The 25,688-nt window shown below is 43.6% G+C and overlaps 1 protein-coding gene across 1 annotated transcript; it reads right to left on the bottom strand.

Annotated features, from left to right (window-relative positions):
* Positions 1-1,390: 1,390 nt before the first annotated feature.
* LOC121577691 (matrix remodeling-associated protein 8-like) lies at positions 1,391-17,015 on the bottom strand. The gene is made up of 12 exons (XM_041891472.2): positions 16,679-17,015; positions 14,685-14,711; positions 14,042-14,344; positions 13,852-13,953; positions 13,610-13,740; positions 12,997-13,176; positions 12,720-12,861; positions 4,983-5,141; positions 4,813-4,843; positions 4,651-4,736; positions 4,491-4,562; positions 1,391-2,040 (listed from the first exon to the last, which is right to left on the bottom strand). Exons 1-12 carry the CDS (start codon positions 16,719-16,721, stop codon positions 2,015-2,017), a joined length of 1,302 nt encoding a protein of 433 aa, XP_041747406.1. The 5' UTR covers positions 16,722-17,015; the 3' UTR covers positions 1,391-2,014.
* Positions 17,016-25,688: the final 8,673 nt, after the last annotated feature.

The following is a 25,688-nucleotide window of genomic DNA, read 5'->3' as shown; positions in this document are numbered from 1 at the left end:
CAGAAACACTGTCACTTCATTGGCCATGGAACCCAGAGTGCATCACTGACTGCTACAGCAGCTATAAAGGGGAGTCATTCATACAACTATCTGCCATGGTAAATTTACACTCAGTTTCTCTCAATGCAAAGCATTCAGTTAAACACTGAAGGGAATTCTGAATAAAGAACATTATTTTTCTCCTGTATCTTGTTAATATTGTGATAGGTGTGCTATGTGCACCAATCCAATCTGTATGAATCTTAAAACTGGTTTGATGTTTTATGAATGTGCCTCTCCACAGCTGTAATGCATGTGGTTTCATTTGCACTACAGTGCCAGTTGAGTGTTTTTTTCAGGCATACTTTGTTTGTAAAATTCATGAACAAGTGTATTTACATCAAACAAACATGGAGAGCAAAGAATAATGTGAGCATCTTCACATAAAATGCCTCTGTTGCAATAAGACAGAAGGAAAGTTGACAGAGGAAAGTCTAGTAAGAAAGTAGAGTTGAGTAGAGTAGATCTTTATTGTCCCAATAAGCTATTTGTTTTGCAGACAAGGAGACGTGATACAGGAAAGTGTAAAAACTGAACGGATGTAAGGGATTCAGTCCATTAACGATACAATAGTAACATAAAGCATCAGAGTACACAAATAAAAACAGTTCATAATGTGCAATGCAATGGCTTATTTATTAGAAAATTACACGTATCATTTTATTTAACCTTTGTTTAGCCAGGTAAGTCATTGAAAACTAGTTATATTTTACACTGACGACCTAGTCAGTCAAAAGGTGACCATACAATACGTCAATAGTCACGTGACGGCAGTATGATCCCTCACAATAGGTTTTTAACCACAATTACTGTATATACTGTAGTTGCAAATGTGAAGCAGAGTAGGATGAAGTTGCCCCAAGACACTGATCTATGGTCAGTTTTGCATTGTTCCCTCTTAATGGTTAAGGTTGGGATTGTAGGTTGATCCTAGGTCTGTGTCTAATGATAACTTCTATCTGTAGCGTATAATGCTGCCTGAAGAAGTCATGGCCTTCACTCCCCTCCAGAGGGTTCAGTGGTGCTGAGAGACACAGGTACTTGCCTCATAGGGACTGGAGGTAGCCTAACCATCTAACCTAACTTGGGAAAAACTCTGGGCCTCGGCAACCTTGTAATTTAAACCCTGTGCATCTTTGTAAATAAATACCTTACCATAACGTCAAATTCACACAAGCAATTACATAATTGTAACAATATGAAAGTAATAGTACTGCTGTTTAACTGCTTAAAGGCACTCACATACTAGGTTCGCTTTGCTCCTAGCAGAACTCGGCTAGGCGAAGCGAACCTCTGTGCCTCACATACTCCCTTAAAAGACGTTCGCTTGAAAAACAAGAAAAAAAGCATGAGACGCCGTAGCAACAACATAGCCAGTATACAAATAGTCCGAATTAATCTAAGATAAATCAAGAAATCTGTAATAAATTGACGTTTTGGCCGAGGAGGTCTTAGTTGCAAAATTTTACTTCTAACTAAGATGTTTGGTGCAGTATTTCTCAAGTGAAAAAATGTGCATGAAAACTAGTTGTCTCTCGTTGAATGACAACAAACACTTCATTGAAGAATCCCTTCCATAGTTCCCACTCCTACTAGGAGTAGTACAGTTGAACAATCACTGACAAAAAGGGTGTAGACTTCGGCTACCGAACTTCGACTTGCCTCAAGAAAATGTTTTGTGTGTATGAACAAAAACGTCACAATATTTTGTCATAATATATGCGCAAACTGTTTCGACTAGGAAGCATACGGTAAGCTTTACAATCACATTGTGGTTATCAGATGTGAGTGAAGGGTCTGACTGTGTTATGGGTCCTGGGTGAGAGGCTGGAGGTGGAATGTAGAGGTGGGACTAGTGGAGTAGAGTGGACATCCCTACAGCACACCAGCAGCAGAGGGCCTAGGGGTTGGTTTGGAATGCAGCCTGTGTCTGTAGTGTCTGCCTCTGGACCAGCCAGCGGCAAGCTGACTCCTCTCATTTCCAATACACCTTCTCCATCTCTGAAAGAGAGAGAGCGAGATTATTGTAATGAAGTTTGCATATATAATAATAATAATAATAATAATAATAATAATATAATAATAATAATAATAATAAATACATAAATAAATATACACTGGTCAAAAGTTTTAGAACACCTTCAAGGGTTTTTCTTTATTTGTACTATTTTCTACATTGTAGAATAATAGTGAAGACATCAAAATTATGAAATAACACATATGGAATCATGTAGTAAACAAAAAAAGTGTTAAACAAATCAAAATATATTTTATATTTGAGATTCTTCAAATAGCCACCCTTTGCCTTGATGACAGCTTTGCCCACTCTTGGCATTCTCTCAACCAGCTTCACCTGGAATGCTTTTCCAACAGTCTTGAAGGAGTTCCCACGTATGCTGAGCACTTGTTGGCTGCTTTTCCTTCACTCTGTGGTCCGACTCATCTCAAACCCTCTCAATTGGGTTGAGGTCAGGGGATGGTGGAGGCCAAGTCATCTGATGCAGCACTCCATCACTCTCCTTCTTGGTAAAATAGCCCTTACACAGCCTGGAGGTGTGTTGGGTCATTGTCCTGTTGAAAAACAAATGATAGTCCCTTCTAAGCCCAAACCAGATGGGATGGCGTATCGCTGCAGAATGCGGTGGTAGCCATGCTGGTTAAATGTGCCTTGAATTCTAAATAAATCACAGACAGTGTCACCAGCAAAGCACCCCCACACCATAACACCTCCTCCTCCATGCTTTACGATGGAAAATACACATGCGGATATCATCCGTTCACCCACACCGCGTCTCAAAGACACGGCGGTTGGAACCCAACATTTCCACATTTCCACCGGTCTAATGTCCATTGCTCGTGTTTCTTGGCCCAAGCAAGTCTCTTCTTCTTATTGGTGTCCTTTATTAGTGGTTTCTTTGCAGCATTTCGACCATGAAGGCCTGATTCACACAGTCTGAACAGTTGATGTTGAGATGTGTCTGTTACTTGAACTCCGTGAAGCATTTATTTGCGCTGCAATTTCTGAGGCTGGTAATGAACTTATCCTCTGCAGCAGAGGTAACTCTGGGTCTTCCATTCCTGTGGCGGTCCTCATGAGAGCCAGTTTCATCATAGCGCTTGATGGTTTTTGCGACTGCACTTGAAGAAACTTTCAAAGTTCTTGAAACGCTCCAGATTGACTGACCTTCATGTCTTAAAGTAATGATGGACTGTCGTTTCTCTTTGCTTATTTGACCGGTTCTTGCCATAATATGGACTTGGTTTTTTACCAAATAGGGCTATGTTCTGTATACCCTCCCTACCTTGTCACAACAGAACTGATTGGCTCAAATGCATTAAGAAGGAAAGAAATTCCACAAATTAACTTTTAACAAGGCACACCTGTTAATTGAATTGCATTCCAGGTGACTACCTCATGATGCTGGTTGAGAGAATGCCTAGAGTGTGCAAAGCTGTCATCAAGGCAAAGGGTGGCTATTTGAAGAACCTCAAATATAAAATATATTTTGATTTGTTTAACACTTTTTTGGTTACTACATGATTCCATGTGTTATTTCATAGTTTTGATGTCTTCACTATTATTCTACAATGTAGAAAATAGTAAAAAAATAAAGAAAAACCCTTGAATGAGTAGGTGTTCTAAAACTTTTGACCGGTAGTGTATTTATTACATTTGTAAAAGTACATTTAATGTAATGTTTTGTACAGAGTGTACAAAACATTAAGAACACCTGCTCTTTCCATGACAGACTGACCAGGTGAATCCAGGTGAAAGCTATGATCCCTTATTGATGTCACTTGTTAAATCCACTTCAAATTTGTTTAGATGTAGAGGAGGAGACGGGTTAAATAAGGATTTTTAAGCCTTGAGACAATTGAGACATGGATTGTGTGCCATTCAGAGGGTGAATGGGCAAGACAAAATATTTAAGTGCCTTTGAACAGGGTATGGCAGTAGGTGCCAGGCACACCGGTTTGTGTCAAGAACTGCAACGCTGCTGGTTTTTTCACGCTCAAAAGTTTCTGGTGTGTATCAAGTCACTGACAGCCACTCAATTAGCCATGTCAGCTAACAAAACATTTTTTATTGGTAAGTTAGTCTAACCAGTAATCTAAACTTGTAGTAATCATGGCCAAATACCGAGCGGGCACGCAGGGCACGTGCCCAGGGGCCCTGACCTCCAGGGGGCCCCCATTGATCTTGTTAGTCACACTCAGTCAGATATCATGAACATGGCATAAGTCATGGAAAAATGTATAGAATTGCAGGAAATTAGCTTTCAAACTGCAAAAATAATTATCTGCCCCATGGCAAAATGTGTAGAATTGCACAGAATGTGTTAAAAAAAATTGTTTTTTTAAAATAAAAAAGTCTAGAGCCGGCCCTGCATACTTCATATGGATGAGAGACTTGGAGGGTTTAAGTGTGTGTGTGTGTGCATGTGTGTTACCCTTGTCCAGGTCGATGACTTTGGGCAGGGTGGACATCGGAACCTTCTCCCTCAGCAGGTTGTTTTTGTAGTCTGAGAGACAGGAGAGAGTGGAGTGAATATATATATATACACACACACACACACACACACACGCAGGCAGGCACACACACACACACACCTAGTTTCTTCTCCTCCTGGTTGCACGTCTTGACTTCAGGAACATCCATCTCAAACTCATTGGTGGCCATATCACCCCTGTTTGACCTATCACAGAGAGAGGAGTGAGTGAGTCAGTGAGTGAGCGAGAGAGCGTGTGCATGCGTGCATCCAAGTTTCTCACCTCAAAGATGTCTGTGGGTAAAACTCCACCGCTGAAACAAAAGAACACAGTAAAGATGAAGTCAGGCTGACTAAGACACACTGACAGAGCGAGAGAGAGGGAGAGAGAAAGCTGACAGACAGACACAGATCCAAAGTTAGTTAGTCAGGTCTTAGTAGAGGAGCTCAGACCTTTGGTCTTGCGTCGGCGGGTGACAATGATGATGATGAGGACAATGAAGGCCAGGAGGAGGAGTGTGGTCAGGATGTAGCCCAGGGGCAGCAGGAAATGATGTCGCTGATCGGGCAGGATGACGTTGATGACACGTGGCGCCTCAGCCTTGCTGGCCTCTGAGGAACAGAGAGAGGAGCGTTAACCAATGGCTCCCCCTGTCTGTAATTCACCCAGACTAAGATAAAAGTATATTCTGACCACCAGGTGGGGCACTCTGGTCACTGTTGGAAGCTTCACTGATGCTGCTCTGGTAAAGCGAGTGAACAACAACAGCAGCTAAATACATTGGACAGTCTGCTGTACAATATAGCTTACAGATGTAATAAATCAATAACTGACCTGTTTGCTATGTTCAGGCTTAGGGATATGTCAAAAAAATAAATAGTTTCTGTACTTCTGTACTTGCTTTTGAGTATTTGTACATATTTGATTTCAGACCGTTGTGTGTGTGTGTGTGTGTGTGTGTGTGTGTGTGCGTGTGTGCGTGTGTGCGTGTGTTTATAGTGGCAACGTGGATGGAGCGCTAGTAGATCAGACTGTGATATCATTGGCTAGGGCATTTAGATTCCTTTCCCTGCAAAGCCAGTAGAAGTCAATCTCACAGTTATTCAGTGTGTGTGTGTGTATGTGTGTATATACGTGCGTCTTTGTCTCTTTTGTCATGTCAATTGGGAACTCCAACACCATGATATCATCCCTACCAGTGCCAAGCCTTGTTGTAACAAAACAAAAAATCCATGATAGTGGACAACAATTGGAAAATTAACAATAGCTGTGTGCTGATCTGCTGAGTGTTGAGAAGTAGAGCCACTACAACTGCTGGTTTCCTTTATGCTCATAAAAAATGTGCAAGGCAAGAGGCAGCCGGGGAGCAGCTGCCCAGTGTGTTTGAGCCTAAATGAGTTCCAGACCTGAAGTCATACTGTGATTTATTTTTCCTGGCAGTAAAACACAGAGAGAGGGATGGAGGGAGGGACAGATGGAAGGAGGGAGGGAAAGAAGGAGAAGGGGATTCAGTGCTTTCTGTACTGTAACTCTTCAAGCATGTCTGTCACAGTAGACTGGTTTCAGACCATTGTGTGTGTGTGTGTGTGTGTGTGTGTGTGTGTGTGTGTGTGTGTGTGTGTGTGTGTGTGCGCGTGTGTGCGCATGCGTCATGTGTGTGTGTGTGCGCGTGGCCTCAGACCCTTACCCTCTCTGCCTGAACAACACTGAGAAGTGGGCCAAATGGGGGGGAGGGGGAGGAAGGGGGTAGCTGCAGCCTAATATGGCGACTGGAGTATGTTCGAGTGGGTGTGTTGAAAGGAAAGGAGTGGATGTGTCGAAAGGACTGGAGTGGGTGTGTTGAAAGGAAAGGACTGGAGTGGGTGTGTCGAAAGGAAAGGAGTGGATGTGTCGAAAGGAAAGGAGTGGATGTGTCGAAAGGAAAGGACTGGAGTGGGTGTGTGGAAAAGAAAGGAGTGGATGTGTGGAAAGGACTGGAGTGGGTGTGTTGAAAGGAAAGGACTGGAGTGGGTGTGTCGAAAGGAAAGGACTGGAGTGGGTGTGTCGAAAGGAAAGGAGTGGATGTGTCGAAAGGAAAGGAGTGGATGTGTCGAAAGGAAAGAACTGGAGTGGGTGTGTCGAAAGGAAAGGACTGGAGTGGGTGTGTCGAAAGGAAAGGACTGGAGTGGGTGTGTCAAAAGGAAAGGACTGGAGTGGGTGTGTCGAAAGGAAAGGATGTGTCGAAAGGAAAGGAGTGGATGTGTCGAAAGGAAAGGAGTGGATGTGTCGAAAGGAAAGGAGTGGATGTGTCAAAAGGAAAGGACTGGAGTGGGTGTGTCGAAAGGAAAGGAGTGGATGTGTCGAAAGGAAAGGACTGGAGTGGGTGTGTCGAAAGGAAAGGAGTGGATGTGTCAAAAGGAAAGGACTGGAGTGGGTGTGTCGAAAGGAAAGGAGTGGATGTGTCGAAAGGAAAGGAGTGGATGTGTCGAAAGGAAAGGAGTGGATGTGTCAAAAGGAAAGGACTGGAGTGGGTGTGTCGAAAGGAAAGGAGTGGGTGTGTCGAAAGGAAAGGAGTGGGTCGAAAGCGTTCTGCTATAGGTTAGACTGTTTTGAATTAGTATTGTTTTGTTCTTTTCACCAAACAACTACCGTACCGGGAGAGTTTGGACTTCTCTTTTGAAGCCAGAGGATGAGTTTGAGTCGTATTTTATTTTAGTTTTACACAAATAATTGTAAATGTTCAGTTATAAAACTGACGATTGTTTATTTTTTACTGATGATGGGTGTACTGTTGCCTGAATGCGTTGTACAGTGGGGAAAAAAAGTATTTAGTCAGCCACCAATTGTGCAAGTTCTCCCACTTAAAAAGATGAGAGAGGCCTTTAATTTTCATCATAGGTACACGTCAACTATGACAGACAAAATAAGAAAAAAATTTCCAGAAAATCACATTGTAGGATTTTTTATGAATTTATTTGCAAATTATGGTGGAAAATAAGTATTTGGTCAATAACAAAAGTTTCTCAATACTTTGTTATATACCCTTTGTTGGCAATGACACAGGTCAAACGTTTTCTGTAAGTCTTCACAAGGTTTTCACACACTATTTTGGCCCATTCCTCCATGCAGATCTCCTCTAGAGCAGTGATGTTTTGGGGCTGTCGCTGGGCAACACGGACTTTCAACTCCCTCAAAGATTTTCTATGGGGTTGAGATCTGGAGACTGGCTAGGCCACTCCAGGACCTTGAAATGCTTCTTACGAAGCCACTCCTTCGTTGCCCGGGCAGTGTGTTTGGGATTATTGTCATGCTGAAAGACCCAGCCACGTTTCATCTTCAATGCCCTTGCTGATGGAAGGAGATTTTCACTCAAAATCTCACGATACATGGCCCCATTCATTCTTTCCTTTACACGGATCAGTCGTCCTGGTCCCTTTGCAGAAAAACAGCCCCAAAGCATGATGTTTACACCCCCATGCTTCACAGTAGGTATGGTGTTCTTTGGATGCAACTCAGCATTCTTTGTCCTCCAAACACGACGAGTTGAGTTTTTACCAAAAAGTTATATTTTGGTTTCATCTGACTATATGACATTCTCCCAATCCTCTTCTGGATCATCCAAATTCACTCTAGCAAACTTCAGACGGGCCTGGACATGTACTGGCTTAAGCAGGGGGACACGTCTGGAACTGCAGGATTTGAGTCCCTGGCGGCGTAGTGTGTTACTGATGGTAGGCTTTGTTACTTTGGTCCCAGCTCTCTGCAGGTCATTCACTAGGTCCCCCTGTGTGGTTCTGGGATTTTTGCTCACCGTTCTTGTGATCATTTTGACCCCACGGGGTGAGATCTTGCGTGGAGCCCCAGATCGAGGGAGATTATCAGTGGACTTGTATGTCTTCCATTTCCTAATAATTGCTCCCACAGTTGATTTCTTCAAACCAAGCTGCTCACCTATTGCAGATTCAGTCTTCCCAGCCTGGTGCAGGTCTACAATTTTGTTTCTGGTGTCCTTTGACAGCTCTTTGGTCTTGGCCATAGTGGAGTTTGGAGTGTGACTGTTTGAGGTTGTGGACAGGTGTCTTTTATACTGATAACAAGTTCAAACAGGTGCTATAAATACAGGTAACGAGTGGAGGACAGAGGAGCCTCTTAAAGAAGAAGTTACAGGTCTGTGAGAGCCAGAAATCTTGCTTGTTTGTAGGTGACCAAATACTTATTTTCCACCATAATTTGCAAATAAATTCATTAAAAAATCCTACAGTGTGATTTTCTGGATTTTTTTTTCTTAATTTGTCTGTCATAGTTGACGTGTACCTATGATGAAAATTACAGGCCTCTCTCATCTTTTTAAGTGGGAGAACTTGCACAATTGGTGGCTGACTAAATACTTTTTTTCCCCACTGTATATGTGTGTGCTTACTGTGACTGTCACCCTGATATTGGCTTCCAGTTTAGGTCACGTGTCAAACTCATTCCACGGAGGGCCGAGGGTCTGCGGGTTTTCGCTCCTCCCTTGTACTTCATTGATGAATTAAGGTCACTAATTACTAAGGATCTCCCCTCACCTGGTTGTCTAGGTCTTAATTGAAATGAAAAAACAAAAACCAGCAGACACTAGGCCCTCCATGGAATGAGTTTGACACCCCTGGTTTAGTAGTCTCATTTATCTATCTTCCCATTCTGAATGCAGGTTGCGGGTGATTAAAAGTTATAATTGTTGGATATCCTCACTCTGGCTGGATTCCAATAGAAATTACACATCACTTTGCAAGTGTGCATAATGTGACTTGCAGGCCTGATGTGGCCTGTAAACCAGGAGTTTCCTAACACCCCTGTGTTAGGGTATAACTAGGCCCTCAAAGAAAGGCCTTTTGATATACAGTATGTAATGTATTGTCATAAAGAGTTTAATTTAAAGGCTAATAAGGCTGGTGGAACCGTTCATAGAGGGTTCTAGGAAGAACCCTTCAAAGATAAAAAGGCTTCTTGGTAGAACCATTCATAGAGGGTTCTAGGAAGAACCTTTAGGTGATAAAAGTGTTATTGGAAGAACCATTTATAGAGGGTTCTTTGAAGAACCCTACATAAAGGGTTCTAGGTAGAACCCTCTGCAAAGGGTTCTACCTAGCACCAAAAACAGTTCCCCTATGGAGACAAACCGAACAACCTCCGTTCGACACACCCACTGGCCATTTTGGGCTGCAGCTACCCATACTTGGGGTCTCTCTCTCTCTCTCTCTGTCTCTCTCTCTCATCAAGTGAATTTCCTGTTTCTTATTTATTTATGACCAATTTTTATTTGTTTTGTCCTTTTTTGTTGGGGAAAAAAACTGTAAGAAATACATACAGAGTTTAAGTAATAATAAATTAAATAGAAACAGGAAAAGCAAACAAAAAAGAAGTGGGACTCCACCCCCAACCTCCCATCCCATTCCCCCAACCCCACCCAGTCAACATCGCTCCATCCAACCCCACTAGCAACTAGGGTTGCTCGTCAGTCTCCCCCCAGACCAGCCACCCCCCTCCCAGCGACCAGAGAAAACCCTCCCCATACCACCCCTTTCCCGTGGGCCTGAAAGTCAAAAATATTTAAATAGGTATATATATATATATATATATAGCCAGCAGTAATCGTTTCTGTTTGTTTGAGAGATTCAAGGAGCTATCATCGTTAAGTAACATAATAGATGCAAAGCATTGAATATTTACATTCATGAGGCAAAATGCTAGTGCCTGGAAATACAATTTAAAGTTTGGTAAGGATAGTCCTCCTACGTCTTTCCCTCTTTGTAAGTTTGTTCATTTTTATCCGGGATCGTTTACCTTGCCATATAACGTTTGAAACCGCACTATGAATTTTATCCCAATAGCCAGAAGGGGGAGCCATGGGAAGCATTGAACGACAGAAATTCAGCTGTGGCAATATATTCATTTTGACAATAGATATTCTGCTGGTTAAAGCAACTGGGATTTTATTCCATCTAATGAGGTCAAATTGAATTGATTTGAGCGTTCTGTTAAAGTTTCGGTAAGTGTCGAGAGGGGACGACAACATTTTGGAAAAGTTTAATATCTGTGTTTATCAAAGATAGGTGGCCATAGTGAGAACACTGGTGGCATCCTTACCTTTTTTAAATAAAGCGAAATTAGTGCTGTGTTCACATCTCTCCCAAATCAATCTTTGGGAACAGCTGTGTTAATTATTTCGAGCAACAGTGGACATCATTCTTTCAAAACAAAATGATAGACCTCTGGAGGAATACTGTCCCATCCAGATGATTTGCCTTTATTCATGCTATCCAATGCCCTTTTGAGGCGAACTTCCTGTTTCTGTCAATAAACAACAAAAGAGAGAGAGAGAAAGGCAGAGGGGCAGAAGAGAGCATGAGGGAAAGAGAGAAAAAGGATTGTAATAGTGAATACATTTTGATGAGATGGAGGTAAACATACTCTAGATGTAGGCAAAGTCAAGTTCAAATAAGTGCCTGTGGGACCTCAGGATAGGGAGAGGAGAAAAACAGCAAAGGAATGAGAGAGCAATAAAGAGAGAGAGAGAGGGAGAGAGAGTGAGATAGCGAGAGATAGAGGGAGATAGAGGGAGAGAGAGGGAGGGAGAGAGAAAAATGCTCTAACTCCTTTAGAATGTCCGGTCTGGGCCAAAGTCAACAGCAAGCCAGACACCCTGGGCTGAATCAGAGGGTACTACAGACACATCATCTACTGCTCTGTGTGTGTGTGTGTGTGTGTGTGTGTGTGTGTGTGTGTGTGTGTGTGTGTGTGTGTGTGAGTTCTGTCATGGATGGGAGGTGGAGTGTAGTGGGGGGTTTGGGAATTGCTAAGAGTTAAGTTAAGTTTTAAACATGTTATTCCACTGAGATTGGAGGAACTTTGAATTGAGAGAAAACACACACACCCAAACACCCATAGCTCCAGAGAACACAGATATTTCTCAACCACACTCAATGACTTTCCCACATTCTCCCATTAGTGGCTTCAGAATAGCACCTCTCTCTCTCTCTCTCTATCTCTCCCTCCCTCCCCCTCTCCCTCTCTCTCTCCCTCCCCCTCCCTCCCCATTTGCCCTGGTGGGTTGGCTGATTCCCAGACGTAAACACACAGTTATCTTCTGATCATGGACGGAGCAAAGAAAAAGAGGAGAAAGAAAAAGAGAGGTAATAATGTGAATTAGAGAGAAAGGGAGAGAGGGGGGAGAGAAAGGGAGAGAGGGGGAGAGAGGGGGAGAGAGCATAGCTGAGCTATCCGGGAGGGAGAGAGAGTCTGGTGGCAGAGTGAGCGGAATGGGACAGGGACTGTCTGAAGACAAAACCAGATCCTCAAAACTAACCTAAGACTACCCCCCCCTCCCTTTCCGTCACATGCACACACACACTCCACCATCCACATTTTCCCTCTTGAGAGGGGGGGGGGGGGGGTTGCTGAATGCTGAGTGGGGTGGTGGAGTTGGTTTAGGAAGTTAGGGAGACTGGTGTGGGTGGGTTGCGAGGTAAGGAGTGGGCGGTTTGGAAGGTTGAGGGGTAAGTAGGGGGGAGGAGGGGTAAGGAGGGGAGGAGGGGTAAGGAGGGAGAGGTTTGGAAGGCTGTTTAGGTTGGGGGAGAGGGGTAAGGAGGGGGTAGGTTAGGGAGACTGGCGTGGGTGGGTTGAGGGTAAGGAGGATTTGGAAGGCTGGGTTGGGTTGGGAGAGATGGGTGAGGAGGGGAGGTGTGGTAAGGAGGGGTATGGGGGGTGAGGAAGAGGGAGGAGGGTGGTTTAGGGGTCTGGCGCCACACTAGCTGACAAGGCAGGAAGAGCTGCTCATAAAACAAATATAATCCCCTAACTACGACTGGTTACTCCCCCCTCCTCTCCTTCCTCTCTCCCTGCTCCTCCTATACTCCCACTCTCCTTCTATTCGTCCCCCTCTTCCTCCTCCCCTCCCACCTCTTAAAATGTGCTGTTTGGAGAAAAGGAAAAGCCAATGATGTTTGAGGACGATAGGGAAGAAGGGATAGGGAGGGAGGAGAGCAAATGAAAGAGCAGCTGGGATTTCTCTCTAAGTTGTACATATGCACTTGCACGATTTCTACAGTGGTCAACTGGAGTGCAGTATAGTGTGTGTGTGTGTGTGTGTGTGTGTGTGTGTGTGTGTGTGTGTGTGTGTGTGTGTGTGTGTGTGTGTGTGTGTGTTGTAAGTTGTACATGCAGTATCTCACCCTTGTCTTGGTTGGGCAGTGCTCTGGGGGCAACAGTAGCCCGAGGCTCAGGTGGTCCTATGGTGAGCTGAAACTGTCTTCTCTCATGGAGACCACAGTAGTGATGATGTAGGTGACAGGTGTACAGACCCTGATCTCCTGGCTGTGGGGCAGACAGCCAGATGCATACAGTCAGAAAACCCTGTTTTACCACTGTACCACTGTAGTTACTATGACGTTACACAGTTGTTACATGTGGTGCACAGACAGACAGACACGTGATGGTGGTATAGAGGACCTGCAGGGCAGAGATAGCCAGAGAGAAGTCTCCCTGTGAGAAGGCCTCAGCGCTGATTTTCATCTTCCTCTGGAGGAACAGGGGTCCGTAGCTGCGCTGCTCCCCAGAGGCGTACAGGTCTATCAGGCGGTCTGCACGGTCGTGACGAACACCCGGAGGCTGCCGGTCCCAATGCACCACCTAAGACCAGATAGAGAAGGATTGGACAATACATTATAGTAAAAGAGACCAGCAACCTGATAACTTTAAAAATATATCCTTCTTTCCAATTACCCTTGAAGTAATCACTGGACTGTCATTACATGATTAATGAAAGCAATGCTGGGAAAGCATGCACTGCCTAAGATGGGATAGAGGGTTAAGATAGATATTAGGTCATAAAAGTGCCCAGGAAGTATACATGACAAGACTAAGATAGAGAAGTATTTGAGATCATGTCATAAAGGAAGCCAGCTGTTCCAATCCTTCCATTCAGTTCTATTCACTTGGAGTTAAATTTTTCTTCCTGTCCAGATATAATCCTCCTGAATGACATCACTGTCTAATTCTTCCTCATCTCATTCTAGTACTGTGAAAAAGCATTCATAACACACACACACACACACACACACACCTGCTGTTCCTCCTCACTGCCATCTTCTGTCCACACAGAGCGGCGATTCACACACGGCAACACCACTGTGCTGCCTACCAACACCACAAACACAGCTTTCTGACCGTCCCAGAACCGCTGCTCCTTACGACCTGAAACACACACAGATAGATCACAATACAACCACATGTTGAGAGAGGTTAGGACCACAATACGACCATATCATTACTATTTTCCCCTACTTGGGATAAGGCAGAACTTACGTGACTTGGTGACGTTGACCTGTATTCTGATCGTCTCATACAGGTGACAGTAGTGATGGTGCAGGTTACAGGAGTATAGGCCTCTGTCACTTATCGCAATGTCTAGAGAGAAAGGGAGAGAGGGAGAGAAAGAGATGGCCTCAAGTCACATTAAGACAAAAAGACAGAGAGACAGACAGACAGCTCTCACCTCTGATGACGAGGGAGAAGTTTCCGTCGTTGAAAGCTGATTGGCTGAGGCTGACCCTCCCCTGGTTGTGTCCGTTATAGATGCGCTGGTCTCCAGCAGAGAACATGTCTGCCACCCTCTCCATGGCGTAGTCTGGCCCTGGGCGGTACAAGTCCCAGTGAACCACCCTCTGTCTGTCCTTCAGTCTGTCCCTGGTCCACACCATGCGCCCGCTCACACACTGCAGTACCACCTTAGAGCCAGTGGGGGCGCTCACGTTGTAGCCCGCAACCACCACAGTGCTGCTGTCGGACTGGGCCAACACTAAAAGAAAGAAAGAAAGAAAGAAAGAAAGAAAGAAAGAAAGAAAGAAAGAAAGAAAGAAAGAAAGAAAGAAAGAAAGAAAGAAAGAAAGAAAGAAAGAAAGAAAGAAAGAAAGAAAGAAAGAAAGAAAGAGAGATAAGCATGGACTTATTTGCATGACATAAACACACTCACAAACACGGTCATATCTAACATACACACACTTATACTGTACACACACTCAAACCTAATACATTACATTAAAGTTGCACTCATACTAAATATTTACATACATACACACACAACACACACGCACATACGCACACACAGTATTCTGGTAAATCAGTAAGAGGCTACTCACCAGCAGTGGAGAGGAAGGCCGCAGGGACTGTAACAGAAACATGAGAGTCATTATACTAATTACAAACAGACCCTAGTCACTCACACACACACACCAGGAGACTCACACCAGGGGACTCTGGTTAAACACACACATGTATGTACAAACACACTCAGATACACACACCACAGGAGACTCAGGAAAAAACCCACAGAAGCCACAGTAACATTACAGCAGTAGCATCCCAGCTAAAGAGACCCCATTAAATCCCATGGTGACATAGCCAGACCAAAGCCAAAGTTCACTCAACATGAAACTGTTTCACTGCCACTGGATAACTTCAACCATTAGACACACTGTGCGGGAAAAACCCTGGATCAAGTGTTCATAGGAACCCATTTGGAACCCTTTTGAACAGGATGAAGTGTCTAGTTGAGCAACACATTCTGGTGGAAAATGGAGGATGAGCAAGAGGCTGCTACACACTGATTCAAGGTCAGTTTTGCAATTCCATCCCTAATGGGTTTATGGTTGGGATTTGGGGAGTATTAAAGTGATGCTAGATATGTGCCTATAAGGACAAATCTATGAGAAAGGATGCTGCTCCAACTGACTTATGACATCCCTTTCTGATTTCTGTCCAAGCACTCCATCTGACCTGAGATAACTTTGCCTCTGATAAGCTCATCCTGTCCAGAGCTCCACAAACACACACCTTGGCCCACCAATCACACTTAGAGAGAATAAGTATAGGTAAGAATGCTGCACAGCTGTACTATAAAGAGAGAGAAAGAGAGCGAGAGAGAGAGAGGGAGGGAGGGAGAGGGAGAAATGGGCAGAGAGATAGGGTAGGAAATAGGGTAGAGATGGGAAAGAGGGTTAAAGGAGAGAGAAGGCAAAAGAGAGAGTGAGGAGTGATAAGTGGAGGGCATAAGGTGGCAGCTTTTTGCCCTGATGGGAGAGAGATGAGGTGATGGGGGTGAGTATGAGTGGGTGAGGTGTGGGAGAGAGTGGTGTAGGGTAAGCCTACGTAGCTGTGTTGTCCTGGGGCTCAGAGTAGGTGTTTAATAAGAGAGGCATAGAGGAATCAGCCCTACCAACTAACACCACATTAGCAAAGATACTTTACCACACTGGAAAAACAGACCCTATAAAACACACACTGTAATTTACTCTTTGTTACTCCAGACCACAGAAACACCCAACGACAGAAACACGCACATTGTATATTAGATACATAGTCAAGCACATATAGTACTCAAACATATACCTGCACAGACGCATGCACAGACACAGACACAGACGCACACACACACACACACACACACACACACACACACACACACACACACACCTGTGAGACTGTTGCATGCTCTAGTCTGAACAGCTTCCATTCCAGTAAGTCAGTAAGTGAGTCTGTACTGGTCATCAACCAGTATCCAAACACACATCCCATAACACTCAACTGCTTTACAGTCCTCTGGTAAGAGAATGGATAGGAGCAGAGAAAAGAAGCAAAGACCGACAAGACAGACCGAGAAACAGACAGACAGACAGACAGACAGACAGACAGACAGACAGACAGACAGACAGACAGAGACAAACACACACAAACACCCAGTTCATAGTTCTGTCTCTGGAAGCATAGTTCTAGCAGCTGGTTTTTCTTTAGAATATAATTTCTGTCCAAACAATAACAGGGTAGGACTACCTCTCATCTGACATTATGTGGGCATGAGAAAAAGTGCCATCTACTTCAGCCTTTGAAATGTTGAGCTTACCTTGCTGGTTTGGGAACAGGACCCATACCCCCATACCTATGCGTGCACGTGCACACAAATCTAGTGCTAAAATAGTGCATAACTGCTCAGACTCACTGTGCTGTGTGTTAGGCTAAACTAGGCTAGATCAAATGACCCAAAATTAACACAATGTGTATAGGCTTGACAAAATTATAGTAGGCCAAAAGCTAATAAAATAACAGTGCAGTATTTCAAGTTGAGTTGGCTACTTACTTTGGACCAAGAGGAGGGCTTGAATGACGTCCGGTATCTTCATCTCAAATCTGTTGTTTACAGAGGAGCAGGGACTTTTTGCAGTGACCGTTAGGCTACACCTATTGCCAGTCTCACCTGAGGAAAAAACAAACAATGTCCGCTCATCCGTCTGCTCAACTGTTCCTCGGCTCACGAAAACAGCGACTGTCTGATGTGCTGCGTAAACTTTTCACTGCATTCAGCGACTGAACCAAACAACCTCCGTTACCCGAAACGAACGGACTCGAACTAACCCTCCTTCGTTTGCCTGCTGAACAAACCCCGGCTCCTCCCGTTGCAGGCCCGGCCCATCTCCCTGTGCTGAATCCCAACTCCATCGGGCCTCCTCCACCTCCAGGCTGCACCCTCATATTAACCCTCTTTAATCCTCTCATCGCTTCTACTCTACTCTCACCATATTAGCAGTGGTGGAAAAAGTACCCAATTCTCATACATGAGTAAAAGTAAAGATACAGTATCTTAATAGAAAATGGCTCAAGTAAAAGTGAAAGTCACCCAGTAAAATACTACTTGAGTAAAAGTCTAAAAGTATTTGGTTTTAAATATACTTAAGTATCAAAAGTAAATGTATTTGCAAAAAAATACTTAAGTATCAAAAGTAAAAGTAGAATCATTTCAAATTGTTTATATTAAGCAAAGCAGAGGCACACTCCAACATTCAGACCTAATCTACAAACAAAGTGTTTGTGTTCATTGAGTCCGCCAGATCAGAGGCAGTAGGGGTGACTAGGGATGTTCTCTTGATAAGTGTGTGAATTGGACCATTTTCCTGTCCTGCTAAGCATTCAAAATGTAAGGAGTATTTTGGGTGTCAGGGAAAATGTATGGAGTAAAAAGTACATTATATTCTTTAGGAATGTAGTGAAGTAAATATAAACAGTAAAGTAAAGTACAGATACCACAAACAACTACTTAAGTAGTACTTTAAAGTATTTTTACTTAAGTAGTTTATACCATTAGTTCACTGAACTCAAACTAAACAGGAGTGGATACACAAAATTATGTCTGAGGTAGGCCTATTGGCTGTAGTGTGTTTGGCTTTCATGCATTTGTGCTATGATTTTTCTTTCCATATTATGACTGTTGTCTTGCACAATACGCACCTGCTCTCAGCTGGCCTTTTGTTCTTTTTTATTTATTTTTTTTTTACATCTTTTGTGGTGTCCCAGGAAATTCTAGACTAGAATAGCTTGTTGGACATGTTTTGGTTGTTGCATTTTCTTATACTAATAGACTATTCGAAGAGGGATGCAAGCTTGCTTTTGTTTGCAGAATGTTAAATGCAGCAGCCCAAATAACTTGCGATGAGTTTGAATGAAGAGCGAGCACACTGCGCGATTGCGATAGGCTATAGATTTAGACCCATAACCATTCAATATTCATGAAAAGGATCTAAAAGCCGTCTGCATCTTATTCTAGTACTATATTATTCAAGCATGTCATTACAATGTTAAAGATAAGGACAACAAAACGTATTTAACTGTTGAGAGCAAGGAAGGAATGAAGCAACAATAGATAGGGGAAGAGGAATACGCATGTCGCACAACATTAGGGGAAATATTATTAAAAGTAATGCGTCAGCCTACTAATATAACAATTCAAATCAAATTCGCTATTCTATAATTATAAACTTTATAGGCCGCATGCCCTGCACCAGCATCGCTTGTTCTCTCCCAACGTCATGGTTTGAACGAGGTGCGTAAATCCAGTCCATATACAGTCCAGTAATACAGTCCTCACTCAAAAAGATGACTGGAGCTTGTTTGATTTCTTCCCCCAAGAGAGCATACATCTATGGGCTTTTATGTTTTTCTGTGTGTGTACAGTGGGGAGAACAAGTATTTGATACACTGCCGATTTTGCAGGTTTTCCTACTTACAAAGCATGTAGAGGTCTGTAATTTTTATCATAAGTACAATTCAACTGTGAGAGATGGAATCTAAAACAAAAATCCAGAAAATCACATTGTATGATTTTTAAGTAATTAATTTGCATTTTATTGCATGACATAAGTATTTGATCACCTACCAACCAGTATGAATTCCGGCTCTCACAGACCTGTTAGTTTTTCTTTAAGAAGCCCTCCTGTTCTCCACTCATTACCTGTATTAACTGCACCTGTTTGAACTCGTTACCTGTATAAAAGACACCTGTCCACACACTCAATCAAACAGACTCCAACCTCTCCACAATGGCCAAGACCAGAGAGCTGTGTAAGGACATCAGGGATAAAATTGTAGATCTGCACAAGGCTGGTATGGGCTACAGGACAATAGGCAAGCAGCTTAGTGAGAAGGCAACAACTGTTGGCGCAATTATTAGAAAATGGAAGAAGTTCAAGATGACGGTCAATCACCCTCGGTCTGGGGCTCCATGCAAGATCTCACCTCGTGGGGCATCAATGATCATGAGGAAGGTGAGGGATCAGCCCAGAACTACACAGCAGGACCTGGTCAATGACCTGAAGAGAGCTGGGACCACAGTCTCAAAGAAAACCATTAGTAACACACTACGCCGTCATGGATTAAAATTCTGCAGCGCACGCAAGGTCCCCCTGCTCAAGCCAGCGCATGTCCAGGCACGTCTGAAGTTTGCCAATGACCATCTGGATGATCCAGAGGAGGAATGGGAGAAGGTCATGTGGTCTGATGAGACAAAGATAGAGCTTTTTGGTCTAAACTCCACTCGCTGTGTTTGGAGGAAGAAGAAGGATGAGTACAACCCCAAGAACACCATCCCAACCGTGAAGCATGGAGGTGGAAACATCATTCTTTGGGGATGCTTTTCTGCAAAGGGGACAGGACAACTGCACCGTATTGAGGGGAGGATGGATGGGGCCATGTATCGCGAGATCTTGGCCAACAACCTCCTTCCCTCAGTAAGAGCATTGAAGATGGGTCGTGGCTGGGTCTTCCAACATGACAACGACCCGAAACACACAGCCAGGGCAACTAAGGAGTGGCTCCGTAAGAAGCATCACAAGGTCCTGGAGTGGCCTAGCCAGTCTCCAGACCTGAACCCAATAGAAAATCTTTGGAGGGAGCTGAAAGTCCGTATTGCCCAGCGACAGCCCTGAAACCTGAAGGATCTGGAGAAGGTCTGTATGGAGGAGTGGGCCAAAATCCCTGCTGCAGTGTGTGCAAACCTGGTCAAGACCTACAGGAAACGTATGATCTCTGTAATTGCAAACAAAGGTTTCTGTACCAAATATTAAGTTCTGCTTTTCTGATGTATCAAATACTTATGTCATGCAATAAAATGCAAATTAATTACTTAAAAATCATACAACGTGATTTTCTGGATTTTTGTTTTAGATTCCGTCTCTCACAGTTGAAGTGTACCTATGATAAAAATTACAGACCTCTACATGCTTTATAAGTAGGAAAACCTGCAAAATCGGCAGTGTATCAAATACTTGTTCTCCCCACTGTAAGGGCGGTAGCCTATATAGCCTATCATAGGCCTATTTGGATAATGGCACAATCATTCAGGCTTTTTTGGGCTTGGGCTCATAAAACGTATTTAATGTAGGGCTCATCTGGCTCAGGTAGCAATAAGCTTGAATGTTCATGCCGATCAAAGCTCTAATCAAATGCAGACATATTTATATGCTTTACATGCTTTAGAATGACACTTCTTGCTTTGATGGGAAATACCGGGTTACCCTGGAGAAAAGTTATTTATTCTCCAGATGGAACACTTGTAAAATACCAGTCAAATATTAAACCTTAGTCAAAGCCTATAGGGGAAAGTACAGTTCTGCACTGTCTGTGGGTCAGCCAGTGGGTCACTCAGCGCAGATCATAGGGACAGCATTGCTAAGTTCTATTGGCACCTTGAGTCTGTTTAATTCAAATAAAATAAAATGTTATTTGTCACATACGCTGAATACAACTGGTGTAGACTTTACCGTGAAATGCTTGCTTAAGAGCCCTTCACAACAATGCAGAGTAAAAAAAAAATTACACAATGAAATCATAACACAAAAGGAATCAAATAAAATACACAAGAATGGAGCTATATACAGGGAGTACCAGTACCAGATTAATGTGCAGAGGTATGAGGTATTTGAGGTAGATATGTACATGAAGGCAGGGTAAAGTGACTGGGCATCAGGAAAAATAATAATAAGAGTAAAATATAGAGCAGAGTAGCAGCAGCAAATAATGAGTGTAAAAGTGTGTGAGTGTGAGTGTGCGTGTGTGTAATGTGTATGTATGTGTGTTTGTGTTGTGTCGGCATGTGTGTGTGTGCATATGTAGTGTACAGTGAGGGAAAAAAGTATTTGATCCCCTGCTGATTTTGTACGTTTGCCCACTGACAAATAAATGATCAGTCTATAATTTTAATGGTAGGTTTATTTGAACAGTGAGAGACAGAATAACAACTAAAAAATCTAGAAAAACGCATGTAAAAAATGTTATAAATTGATTGGAATTTTAATTAGGGAAATAAGTATTTGACCCCCTCTCAATCAGAATGATTTCTGGCTCCCAGGTGTCTTTTATACAGGTAACGAGCTGAGATTAGCTGCTCCTAATCTCAGTTTGTTACCTGTATAAAAGACACCTGTCCACAGAAGCAATCAATCAATCAGATTCCAAACTCTCCACCATGGCCAAGACCAAAGAGCTCTCCAAGGATGTCAGGGACAAGATTGTAGACCTACACAAGGCTGGAATGGGCTACAAGACCATCGCCAAGCAGCTTGGTGAGAAGGTGACAACAGTTGGTGTGATTATTCGCAAATGGAAGAAACACAAAATAACTGTCAATCTCCCTCGGCCTGGGGCTCCATGCAAGATCTCACCTTGTGGAGTTGCAATGATCATGAGAACGGTGAGGAATCAGCCCAGAACTACACGGGAGGATCTTGTCAATGATCTCAAGGCAGCTGGGACTATAGTCACCAAGAAAACAATTAGTAACACACTACACCGTGAAGAACTGAAATCCTGCAGCGCCCGCAAGGTCCCCCTGCTCAAGAAAGCACATATACATGCCCGTCTGAAGTTTGCCAATGAACTGGGTGAAAGTGTTGTGGTCAGATGAGACCAAAATGGAGCTCTTTGGCATCAACTCAACTCGCCGTGTTTGGAGGAGGAGGAATGCTGCCTATGACCCCAAGAACACCATCCCCACTGTCAAACATGGAGGTGGAAACATTATGCTTTGGGGGTGTTTTTCTGCTAAGGGGACAGGACAACTTCACCGCATCAAAGGGACGATGGACGGGGCCATGTACCGTCAAATCTTGGGTGAGAACCTCCTTCCCTCAGCCAGGGCATTGAAAATAGGTTGTGGATATAGGTATTCCAGCATGACAATGACCCAAAACACACGGCCAAGGCAACAAAGGAGTGGCTCAAGAAGAAGCACATTAAGGTCCTGGAGTGGCCTAGACAGTCTCCAGACCTTAATCCCATAGAAAATCTGTGGAGGGAGCTGAAGGTTCGAGTTGTGTGCAAACCTGGTGGCCAACTACAAGAAACGTCTGACCTCTGTGATTGCCAACAAGGGTTTTGCCACCAAGTACTAAGTCATGTTTTGCAGAGGGGTCAAATACTTATTTCCCTCATTAAAATGCAAATCAATTTATAACATTTTTGACATGCGTTTTTCTGGATTTTTTTTGTTTTTTATTCTGTCTCTCACTGTTCAAATAAACCTACCATTAAAATTATAAACTGATCATTTCTTTGTCAGTGGGCAAACGTACAAAATCAGCAGGGGATCAAATACTTTTTTCCCTCACTGTATGTAGTGTGTGTGGGGGGGCATAAACTTGATCTATACATTATTAAACTCACACAATCTGGATTTCCTGAACTCTCTTAAGAACCAATGGGAAGAGGATTTAGGTGAACAACTTTCAGACAAAACTTGGCAGAGTATGCTTCAGATAATACATTCTTCATCTATATGTCTAAGACATGCTGTAATTCAATTTAAAAGAGTTAATCGGCTGCATTGGTCAAAGGCAAAATTATCCAAAATTAGACCAGAAATAGATCCCACTTGTGACTGATGTAAGCAGGCTACTGCTACTTTATTGCACATGTTTTGGACATGCCCGAAATTGACAGATTTCTGGATATCAATTTTTGAGACATTTTCTAAGATACTGGAGAGACCTATAGAACCTTCTGTCTTTATTGCATTATTCGGAGTGGCACCACAGGAGGCCCGTCTAAACAGTTCTATGGGCAACATGCTGGCATTTACTACTCTTCTAGCTAGATGTCTTACACTATTTAAGTGGAAGCATCGGTTTCCTCCTACTTTTAAACATTAAATAAAGGAAGTTTATGCAACATCTCAAGCTAGAGAAAATGCGTTACTCCGTTATGGGATCTGCAATTACATTTTATAATATCTGGCAACCTTTCCTATCCTTTGTAGAAGACATGGACCCAGCTAATTTCACAACTCCATAAACCAACACAAATTAGAATTTGTATCATTATTTGTACTCTTTTTAAACTTTTTGTCTTATAATTTCTTTGTATTATTTTTAAATATTTTATTATATTACTCATTGTATATCCTGTCTGCTTTAAGTCTGGTTTTGGGGTGGGGCTCTGTTAGAGCATGGGGGGTTGGGGGGGGTTTGATTTGGTAGGGGATTCGTGTGTGTTCTGCCCTCTACCTGTTCTGTCTGTTATCTGTATAATCATAAAAAATGGCAAATTAAAAAAACTTTGAAAAATAAAACAATTTAGTGTGTGTGTGAGTGAGTGTGTATACTGTATGGTGTGTATATATAGTGTTGTGAGTATGCGTAGGGCAGAGCAAGATAGAGTCAGTGCAGATAGTTAATTGACTATTTAGCAGTATGTGTAGGGTCAGTGCAAGATAGCGTCAGAGCAGATCATTAATTGACTATTTAGCAGTCTGGCTATTTAGCAGTCTTATGGCTTGGGGGTAGAAGCTGTCTCGTAGCCTGTTGGCCCGAGAGTCGAGGCTCCGGTACCGTTTGCCGGACGGTAGCATAGTGAACAATCTATGGCTTGGGTGGTGAGAGTCTTTGGCAATTTCTTGGGCCTTCCTCTAACAACGCCTGATATAGAGGTTCTGGATGGCAGGGAGCTCGGCCCCAGTGATGTACTGGGCTGTCCGCACCACCCTCAGTAACACTTTGTGGTCAAGGGTGGTGCATTTGCCATACCAAGCGGTGATGCAGCCAGTCAAGATGTTCTATTTGGTGCAGCTGTATAACTTTTTGAGGATCCGAGGGCCCATGCCAAATCTTTTCAGCCTTCTGAGGGGGAAGAGGGGCTGCCGTGACCTCTTTACAACTGTGTGGGTGTGTGTGGACCATGTTAAGTCCTTAGTGATGTGGACGCCAAGGAACTTAAAGCTCTCGACCCGCTCCACAACAGCCCGGTCGATGTGGATGGGGGCGTGCTCTCCCCTCTTTCTCCTATAGTCCATGATCAGCTCTTTGGTCTCACTGACGTTGAGGGACAGGTTGTTGTCCTGGCACCACACTGCTAAGTCTCTGACCTCCTCCCTGTAGGCGGACTCATCGCCATTGGTGAACAGGCCTACCACCGTCGTGTTGTCAACATACTTGATGATGGTGTTGGAGTCGTGCGTGGCCACACAGTCGTGGGTGAACAGGGAGTACAAGAGGGTACTAAGCACACACCCCTGAGGGACCCCCGTGTTGAGGGTCAGCATGGCGGAGATGTTGTTGCCTACCCTCACCACCTGGAGCCGGCCCGTCAGGAAGTCCAGGATCCAGTTGCAGAGGGAGGGGTTCACTCCCAGGGTCCCTAGCTTGGTGATGAGCTTGGAAGGGACTATGGTGTTGAACGCTGAGCTGTAGTAAATGAACAGCATTCTCACATAGGTATTTCCCCTCTTGTCCAGGTGGGAGATGGCAGTGTGAAATGCAATTGAGATTGCGTCATCGTTTAACTACTGTGTGTGTGTTTGTGTGTGTGTGTTTTTGTTTTTACTTTCCTTGTGGGGGCCAGAAGTCCTCACAAGGTTATTAAAACAAGGACAATCTGACAAGTGGGGACATTTCGCCAGTCCCCACAATGAAAAAGGCTATTTTAGGCTTATGGATAAGAGTTAGGGGTTGGGTTATAAAAAAAATATCCAAAACTTTGAACATCCCATGGAGCACCATTAAATCCATTATTAAAAAATGGAAAGAATATGGCACCAAAACAAACCTGCCAAGAGAGGGCCGCCCACCAAAACTCACGGACCAGGCAAGGAGGGCATTATTCAGAGAGGCAACAAAGAGACCAAAGATAACCCTGAACGGAGCTGCAAAGCTCCACAGCGGAGATTGGAGTATCTGTCCATAGGACCACTTTAAGCCATACACTCCACAGAGCTGGGCTTTACGGAAGAGTGGCCAGAAAAAAGCCATTGCTTAATTTAAAAAAAAAGCTAACACGTTTGGTGTTCGCCAAAAGGCATGTGGGAGACTCCCCAAACATATGGAAGAAGGTACTCTGGTTAGATGAGACTAAAAAAACACTATGTCTGGCGCAAACCCAACACCACTCATCACCCCGAGAACACCATCCCATGCTGTGGGGATGTTTTTCATCGGCAGGGACTGGGAAACTGGTCAGAATTGAAGGAATGATGGATGGCGCTAAATGCAGGGAAATTCTTGAGGGAAACCTGTTTCAGTCTTCCAGAGATTTTAGACTGGGACGGAGGTTCACCTTCCAGAAGGACAATGGCCCTAAGCATACTGCTAAAGCAACACTCGAGTGGTTTAAGGGGAAACATTTAAATATCTTGGAATGGCCTATTGAGAATCTGTGGTATGACTTAAAGATTGCTGTACACCAGCGGAACCTATCCAACTTGAAGGAGCTGGAGCAGTTTTGCCTCGAAGAATCTGCAAAAATCCCAGTGGCTAGATGTGCCAAGCTTATAGAGACATACCCCAAGAGACTTGCAGCTGTAATTGCTGCAAAAGGTGGCTCTACAATGT

This window comes from Coregonus clupeaformis, chromosome 12 (genome assembly GCF_020615455.1).
Source record: "Coregonus clupeaformis isolate EN_2021a chromosome 12, ASM2061545v1, whole genome shotgun sequence".
Classification (NCBI taxonomy): Eukaryota; Metazoa; Chordata; class Actinopteri; order Salmoniformes; family Salmonidae; genus Coregonus; species Coregonus clupeaformis.
This window is presented reverse-complemented; position numbering and strand designations above follow the sequence as displayed.